Here is an 8,858-nt window from a genome sequence, read left to right as displayed (position 1 = left end):
ATTGCAACAATCCTTGTTGATCCATTGCAAATAACCAATAAATCTAGATCTAATTTATGTTCCCTTGTGAACCCTTATCTTCAGATACACAAGCTTCAAGAGACCCAAAATTATAGGGCTCTGCAATTGTTCATTCATGTAGGGCAAGGGTGGGAATTGTGTAGCCTTCCAAATGCTGAACTGCAACTCCTAGCAGCCCTAGATGGCATAGACAATGATGGAAAATGCAGGGAGTTCCATTATAACCATTTTTAGAGGGCCACATGATTCCCATCCTTCCTGTTGGGGAAATAATGTTCTGACAATTCATTCTGACCCCTTTAGATGCCCTAGAACTGCGATTTTGAATGTTGATGTGAGTGGAAGGTGGCCCATGAGAAACTGGAAAGTCACATAGAAAGTTTTGAGAGTTTATTATAAATGGAATGGCCCATCCAAAGCAAAGCAAAGCAAAGCAAAAGACATTTTTTATTCAGGCAATTCAGAATGAGGATATCCCATTTTGGATGCTTCATTGCCTCCTTATTACACTCCTCATCCTTATCCTTTGGTTTCTACAACCTGCTTTTACCGCATGGAGGTCTGCTTTAGCTGTTCTTGTTTTTCAGGTAGGCTGTCCTCAGTGGAGTTATTTTAGCAATCCACTGGCTCGTCTGCTGCTTGGCTTCTTCCCATTTGTAGCGTGGCACATAGCCAAAATCCCTCTGTGCCTTCCTGTAAGAAAAGCTGAATGGGGTATTCAGCAAAGTCACAAGGTGACGATTGATGCTGGGAACATATCTCACAAAAGGATGGAGCAAGAAGCTCACTACCTCCAGTAACAGAGCATACCAGTAGAGTATCATCAAGGGCATTGCTAACTTGGGTTGAATGCCGAACCCCAACTCCTTGGTCAGCTCATAATTGAGATCTGAGTAGCTTACATGCGGGGTATCATCTGAGATGAAATAGAATTGTCCTCGGATTCGCTTGACTTTCTCTGGATCCTTCATGGCTTTAGCTGCTTGGACATGAGCCCAAGCAACATTCCCCACATAAGCTGGATTTACAAGAGCCTCCTTCTGAGAGATCCTCAGGAAGATATTATTGTTTTGGATGCTCTGGTCGAGATGCCTCTGAAGAAAAAGGCTCCCTTCTCCATAGATATACATGGACCTCAAAGCACACGTCACAAAGCTACTGCCATCCTTCAGTGGTAGGCCATCCATCTCTAGCACAGACTTCTCTGCCTCCTTCTTGTTTTCAGCATAGGGAAAGCCTTGAGTGCTCTGATAGACTGTGTCTTCATCACCATCATAGACGGGATCACCTCTGCTGTTTGGACCTGTCACTTCAATGCTACTTGTGTAGATAAAATATGGAACACTGTTGCGGAGGCAACTCTCAAGTAGCAGCTGTGTACCTTCACAAAAAAGAAATACATTAACAAGATGATGAATAGGTGGTGGCCCACTAACTTCCAGAGGTGAGAAATGCAAATACATTCATCCCTCCACATTTGTGGCTTTGACTTTTGCAGATTTGATTGTTCACAGATTTTGTTAATATATTCTCTCTAGGAAGATCTAAGTCCTCCAGTGCAACTATATGGTCAACTTTAACCAAAAGTCACACTGAAAGACCTAGAGATTCCTAGAGAGGACACTCCACTAGGCATTTGTAGCTCCTCCAGTGCAGTTCTATGGACAATATCTGGCAGATGTTGGCCACAGAGTTGCACTGGAGGACCTAGAGATTCCCAGAGAGAATCAGATAAAAACATAGTGTTTTGTTATCTGTGATTTTTCACATGGGTCTTGTGCCCCTAACCCCAATGAATGTGGAGAGACCAGTGTACTCACATACACACTCATACAAAGACAGTAATAAGCAGGCAGGCAGGCAGGGAGGCAGGCAGATGCATGTATAGGTGCAAATATTCTGCCAGTTTTAATTATGACCATTCTACCAAGTTTATTCCCTCTGGCTACAAATAGGACTGGCTACAAAAATCTGAACAGCCTAAAGTAAGCTGAGGAGGCAGATGTTCCATGTTTGTAGGCTAACATCTCCCTAACTTCTCTCAGAGTTGATCAGTATTGCTGATTCTTAACCAGGGACTTAATTTGAGCAGGGCTTAACCCCCAAAACCTTGATGGCTGTTTGCTTTCAGCATATAAAGCACAATTCATGTTCCCACAGTTGACTTAGCATCTTCTACTGTGACTTGTCTGGTCAAATAGTTGTTGGGGGCTTTGTTAGGACAACAAAAGATTTGCAAAATTTCGTTTTTGCCTCTTCCCTTCTCTGTGGCTACTGAAGAAGGCTATTCCTCCCCTGTTGTCTCCATCTAATATATCTAGGATTGCTACTTTTTATTGATTCTATTTGTATTCCTTGATAAGCAGCTTTACCTGCAGACATGCAGTAGTCACAGCTTTCCTGGGAATGTTTTTATCCTACTATTTCAATTGAAACTGTTAGTATTTTAAAGTTGTTCTGGCCCTTATCACATGAGCAAAAGTTATCCCAGGGTCAATGCGAAGGCAATGTGAAGGCAATGCAAAGGCAATAATGGGGTTTCAAATTTGTTTATCACATGACGCCAAACGCAATCAGGAGCCATCCTAAACACAATCGGGGGTCATTCCAGGGTTAGGTAAATTCAGGGGAAAAGAGGATTTACCTAACCCTGGAATGACCCTGGAATGACCCCCGATTGTGTTTAAGAATTGAAACCCCATGATGGCCCCTGCATTGCCTTCACACTCTGGAATAACTTCAAATTTTGCTCGTGTGATAAGGGCCTATGTCACAGTCAGCTGCTGGTGCACCATGGATGGATGGCAGAAAGTGTGGTCCACAAATTGAAAAAGACTGAATGAATTAAAGTTGCAATAAATGTGGGTCCTCACATTTCCATGACATGTTAAGTCCATGATGTGCCAAAGTTCGGGGGAGGGCTCCCTTGGACCCCTTGAACTGATGTGGAACCGAATGAATGAATTTATTATGGCACATGGCCAGCACTATGTGGAACTGAACTAGGCTGTTTTGGAGAGGTAACTGGCACCCTCCGTCCCATGACTGAGTTGAGATGTGTCCAGCCACACCTGAGGAGCCTCATGAGCCAACCTGGGAATGGTCTAACAGAATCCCCTGAGCTGGCCTGGGTGGTCCACAAACCAACATGAAAGTAGGTGAGCTGACTTGGGAAGACAGCCCAACTTTCTATTTGTTGGTATTTGACACAGAGATGGCAGAGATCATTACCCTGTTGCAGCCACACACTTTCCTTTCCTTTCCCCACAAAAGCTGACACTGTGTTTGAAGGACTGGTCACCCTAGTGGGTTGAGATATGATAAATAAATGCTTTAGAATAAAACAATAAAATAAAATAAACAACAAAAGATTAAAAAGTAGCAGTATTAAGGAAAGAATCTGAATGAAATTGGTGTGGAATGAATGGGGGAGAGGAGTGAGGTGAAAGCAGTAGCAGCAGCCATAACAGGTGAGACACTTTTAGGGCCTACATCTTCTGCACCCTGCTATAGATGTTCTTCTTATAGCACTGTGGGAAGGTGGGATTCATCATAGTAAAGAACCAACTGAAGCAGGTAGGTGGGATGAGAGAAGTGGAAGTACAGGGTTGCACATGCTGCAGCAACTGGCCCATTATGTCCCACCAGGAAAAGCTGTTGGAATTTAGTTGTGTGATATCAGATTTCTTTGTCTCGTGGGTTGACTTCTGGAAAGATAAGATGCTGGTGGTATGCAAAAGAGCTTCCTTTTTGAGGACAAACTGCAGCTATTCAAAGGTGAAGGAAAGACAGCACAGGATACCCTTTTTTTCTCCATGATGGTTCCAGAGTTTCTAGGGCTGAGCCCAACTCAGATCAAGTCAAATTATCCCCATTTTATCCAGTGTTTAGTTTTGGATAATTTATTATGCTTTTGAGGACCCCCCGCCCCTTTCAGTCCAAGGGTTGCTATTGTAATTTTGTAGTGGTTAGAAATAATCTAAAACCTCTTGCATAAGTCTGTCCCCAAGGATTTGCCTAAAAGCTATCTAGCCTTACCTCGGACATTGACATCCCAGAGTGTGTGTTTGTCGACAATTCCTAAGGTGTCAATGATGCAAGCTGTGTGGATGACAACAGTGATGCCTTGGACAGCTGTCTGAAGAGATGCCACATCCCGAATGTCCCCTTCAATGACTGTCAGCAGAGTTTTAGTCTTCACTTCTGGAAGAAACAGAATGAGATATCATGATGAACAGCCATTCATTTAATAAAGGGCAAGCAGTCAAGGCTATCACATGCAGCAGCACAGCTATTGCTGTGTGCAAGATAATCTACATTATAAAGTAGGCCAAATACAATAGCAGATGTTTAGGACAGCATGTTACAACCAATATGATGTAGTTCCAGGCTACGATCCAACATGAGTTCAACTTATTTAACTCCATGGTTTCAGTGGGTTTTGAAATTCATTCTGTATTGCATGGGGCCCAAGCTGTCTTCACTTTAAAAGTGAAGCAAATTAAGCACATTTTCACAATGGCTCCATTCCCACTGAGCTATAAAGCAACAAATCTTGCTGCGAGTCTGGCTTGGATCGAGTTCTCAAGTCGTATTCAAATCACGTCCTTCGTTCCCATTACAAAAGGGAGCAAACAGACTCAGTTTTTCTTGATCCATGATATTTTCTGTTGTATTTTGACACTGACTTTTTTGTTCCCTGTTCCCATTGCCTGTCTTGAACCATTTCTATTTTCTAAGTTGTCAATCAAGCGCTTAGGCAATTAGACGTCACAGTGACATCAGTTGCTTTGATGCATTTTGATGCGGGCTATTTTTGTTCCACATTCCCATTTGCATCTTTCAAACCTGTTTTTCTGTTTGTTTGGGGGTTTTTTAGCGGTCAATGGACCGCTGAAGCGCCTGAGCACTTGGGCGGCTAGGCGTCATTGTGATTGGAAGAGGCGAAGAGGAGGAGGAAGAAGAGGAGGAGGAAGAAGAAGAGGGGGCTGGCTTGGTGACTAGAGAATTGGAGGAGACAGATTGGCCATGCAAACCCATTGAGAGACCTTGGGCAAGACACACTCTCTCAGCCTCTCAGGAGAAAGTAAAGGCAGCCCCCCCCCCGAAGAAACTATGCCAAGGGAACTGCAGGGTTGCCATAAGTCAGAAAGGATTTGAAGGCACACAATAACAACAACAAATGTTCAAAATCAGATTAGAGGAGATCCGTTGGATAGGCCCGCCGGAAGAGATCCGTCTTCAGTGCCCTCTTGAAGGCTTCCAAAGAAGGTATAAGATGGATCTCTTCCGGTAGGTTGTTCCAAAGTCTAGGGGCCATCGCAGAAAATGTTTTACAAGAGGTGGTTTTCAACTGGGTTTTGGGGTGTTCTAATATTTTTGTGCCAGATGTCCTGAGAGTATGGGGCGGATTTTGAGGTTCCTCCTGGGCAGGAGGTTGGCATGGAGGACATGTCTTGGAAAAAGAGGATGCCCCCCCCAGCAGTGGCATCATTAGGGGAGTGCGGGGGGTTTGGATCACACCCCCCTAAGGGGGGTGGTGACACCACTTCTGCTCAAATATCTAGATTTTTGGCAAAACATTGTAGCTTTAAGAGATAGTGGGAGGGGTGACACCATGAGTGACCGCACCAGGTGACACCAACCCTAAGGACACCACTGGCCCCTGTCCCTTGTCCCAGGCATGGGGGTTCAGGCATCAGAGCTTGGCCTTTTCTGGCCCACTCCCCCTAGTCCCAGGTCCCGGGTCCACTTACTTGCAAAGGCCCTTCGGGTCTCTGGGCCAATGGCTTTGTCCAAGGCTCGGACCTCATCTGGTCCCTGGTCCTCCTCCAGCATCTGGCAAATGATCCTTCGGCCCAGGAAGCCCCCGGCCCCGGTCACCAGGCACCGAATCCCTGCCAAGGCCATGGCCCCCAGGGAGCAGCTCAAGCAGAGCCCCTGGGAAAGAAGGGAGGGCAGGTCAGGAGGCAATCGGGTGGCATTATGCCTAGGGCCCCATGCCCTCTCCACACTGGCTGGCAACTATGCCCACCCAAGGGACCCTCTGGCGAAGAAGGAAGAAGGCCAAGGAGGGTCAGGATGGGATGGGATGGGATTAAAAGGCCAAAGGGGGCCTCAGGCTCACATTTTCCCCTTTTTTAATTATCTCATTTTTAATTTCCATTTAATTTAATTTCCATTTGATTTCCATCAATTAATTTCATTTCCAAATTTAATTCCCAAATTTGCTTTCCGCATCTTCTCGTTTTAAAATTTCCATTTAAATTGTCTGCCATTCATTCATTTCCAAATTTGATTTCCACATCTTCTCGTTTTTCAATTTCCACTGTATTTTGTTTTTGTGCCACATTTGGTTTTTATCTTGTGACAGCTGGGAGAAACAGCTATCGCAAGATTAAAAACATTTTTAAAAAAATAAACTTAAATTAAAAACTTTAGGAACAGTCCAGATCCTCTCATTAAAACAGATCAACATTAAACACACACACACACACACACAAAAGTTAAAGACCTAACTAAAACACACCCACCACCCACACAGCCCCACCTAAAACAATGGACTATGGTGTTTAAATGCCTGCTGAATAGACATGGCTGTCCTTGCCTAGCCTCCTGTAGGAGAGACTTCCAGGGTTTCCCCCTTAGATCCTCCTGATCAAGCCAGGCTGAAATGGTGACCCGACCCAGAGCAAGCCTTCTCCTGAAGATCTGAGTGCTCCGGCTGCTTTAGAGGCAGAGAGGCGGTCTCTAGATGGCTTTTGAGGTCATGATTCCCAGCTCTCCTCCTCCCTCGCCTTGTGCCAAGAAAGAGGAGCCCTTCTGGATAAGAAGGAAGAATCATAGAATCGAGAGTTGGAAGAGACCAAGGGGCCATCCGTCCAATCCCATCCTGCCATGCAGGACTTCCATCAAAGCACCCATTGACAGATGGCCATCCAGCCCTCTGCATAAAGACCTATAAGGAAGGAGGTCCCAACCATACTCCAAGGGAGGGTGTTCCACTGTCCAACAGCCTTACTATTAGGAAGTCTCCTAATGTTGAGGTGGAATCTCTTTTCCTGGAGCTTGCACCAGGAGGGAGGATCAGGAGCCCCCCCCAAAAAATGCCTGGGTCTGGGGTCCCAAAGGGGACCAGGGGACCCCCTCTTCCCCTCCTGCACCTTCTCCCTCCTGGTCTCTTCCAACCCACCATTCTATGATTCTATGATTCTATGAAGGTCAAGGAGGGACTGGGGGGGCAGAGATCTCCCTCTCTGACTGGCAGCCATGCCCCACCCCACTCAGCCTGGGACCCTTATTAGAATCATAGAATTGAAAGAGACCCAAGAGCCATCCAGTCCACCCCCTTCTGCCATGCAGGAACTCTCATCAAAGTACCCCTGACAGATGCCATCCAGCCCGATTAAAGACCTCCAAGGAGGAGACCTCCAAGGGAAGTACCTTACAGACCTCTCTCTCTCCTCTCTGTGCCTGGTGGGGCTGATGCCCCCTGGCCAGTCCTTTATCCCCTCCTCCTGCCCGCCTTGGGATGGAAGGGGCCCTTCCACTCCACAGCCCTCTTCTTTGCAAAGGCTTCCCTTTCCAGAGTTTCTCTGACAGATTGCATCCACACTGCAGAAAAGGATCCCCTTTGGCACCATCACTTGCACTGCCAGTAAGGGCTGTGTGACAGTGGAACTCACTTCCTCGGAGTGTAGTGAGTCCCCCTTCCTGGGATCTTTAAGCAGAGGCGGGTGGCCATCTGTCAATGGGGATGCTTGGATGAGAGTTCCTGTGTGTCAGAAGGGGCTGGATGGATGGCCCTTGGGGTCTCTTCCAACTATGTGATTCTATGATTCTATGGAGTTGGTTGGCCTGCCAGAGTTTGCCCTCCTCTTACAGCTTTTCACTGGAACTACACATCCCGGATGAGCCATAATTCAAACTCTGGTCTCCAGGGTCACAGTCCGGCACTGAAACTACTACGCCACAGTGGCTCTCTCGATAGATGCTGGCCAGACATTTAAAGCCCTAAAGGTGTGGGACCTTGGCATTGAAGGCGTGTCTCTTCCCAAATTTTCTACTTGCCCAGAGACCATCTGCCAAAGTGTCCTCCGGTATGTCCCACAAGTGGGAGCAAACTCATGAAAGCAAGGCGCGACATCCTTGATTGTGAGATACCTTCCCTTTGGACTCATTTTGGCACCAAGTTAAAGGTTAGCCTTTTACAATGACTTTACCCCTGTGAATGATATATAGTTTTATATTAACATATAGTTTAAAAATCATGCATGGCTTAATGTTTTTAGAATGTTGAATGTGTGGTTGTACATTTTATATATTGCATTTTGAAATGGTTCTATTTGATATACGTGTACTGACCAGCATCTTATTACAGGAGGTGGACAGAAAAACTGGAAGGAGGGAGGAAGCTGGGTTTTTTTTTCAAGAGCTTAGGCATTGCATGTTTCACCAAAAACAGAAATATAGGCTGATATTGCCATCTGTTCCTTCCCCCAGATGAGGGTTCGATTCTCTAATCAGCCATGCAAACCCACGGGGGTGACCTGGACAAGTCACATACTCTACACTCTCAGCTCAGGAGAAGACAATGGCAAACCTCCTCTGGACAAATCTTGCCAAGAAAACCCCATGAGAGAGTCCTCCAAAATTGGAAATGACTGGAAGCACACAAACAATAATTTGTTCCCCCAGATTAGCATTTTCTGCTTTGTGCGTTGCTCTTCATTGTGCTTATTAGTCCCCATTCCTCTCCCAAGTACTGGAGGAGTATTTTCCAGTGTCCTTGTCTTCAATTAACATGGCAAGAAGAGTGAACAAATATCCAATGCACC

General features: G+C 45.7%; 1 protein-coding gene across 3 annotated transcripts; it reads right to left on the bottom strand.

The window, feature by feature from the left end:
* Positions 1 to 396: 396 nt before the first annotated feature.
* LOC121922906 (3 beta-hydroxysteroid dehydrogenase/Delta 5-->4-isomerase-like) lies at positions 397 to 7,474 on the bottom strand. 3 transcript variants are annotated; one of them, XM_042452856.1, is made up of 4 exons: positions 7,465 to 7,474; positions 5,778 to 5,961; positions 4,060 to 4,224; positions 397 to 1,402 (listed from the first exon to the last, which is right to left on the bottom strand). In XM_042452856.1, exons 2-4 carry the CDS (start codon positions 5,929 to 5,931, stop codon positions 588 to 590), a joined length of 1,134 nt encoding a protein of 377 aa, XP_042308790.1. In that variant the 5' UTR covers positions 5,932 to 5,961; positions 7,465 to 7,474; the 3' UTR covers positions 397 to 587. The 3 variants fall into 3 exon arrangements, with proteins under 3 accessions (XP_042308790.1, XP_042308788.1, XP_042308787.1); XM_042452854.1 differs by lacking the exon at positions 7,465 to 7,474 and adding an exon at positions 6,629 to 6,739; XM_042452853.1 differs by lacking the exon at positions 7,465 to 7,474 and adding an exon at positions 6,572 to 6,594.
* Positions 7,475 to 8,858: the final 1,384 nt, after the last annotated feature.

The sequence above is a fragment of the Sceloporus undulatus genome, chromosome 2 (genome assembly GCF_019175285.1).
Source record: "Sceloporus undulatus isolate JIND9_A2432 ecotype Alabama chromosome 2, SceUnd_v1.1, whole genome shotgun sequence".
In the NCBI taxonomy this organism is placed as follows: Eukaryota; Metazoa; Chordata; class Lepidosauria; order Squamata; family Phrynosomatidae; genus Sceloporus; species Sceloporus undulatus.
The sequence above is the reverse complement of the archived record's forward strand: the minus strand, read 5'-3'. Positions and strand labels throughout refer to the sequence as shown.

Coding starts and splice junctions, on each gene's coding strand:
- LOC121922906 (XM_042452856.1), bottom strand. CDS start 5,931: ATGGCCTTGGCAGGGATTCGGTGCCTGGTGACCGGGGCCGGGGGCTTC. Junction 4,225..5,777: donor GACCCGAAGGGCCTTTGCAA/GTAAGTGGACCC, acceptor TGTTTCTTCCAG/AAGTGAAGACTAAAACTCTG. Junction 1,403..4,059: donor CTGGGATGTCAATGTCCGAG/GTAAGGCTAGAT, acceptor TTTTTTGTGAAG/GTACACAGCTGCTACTTGAG.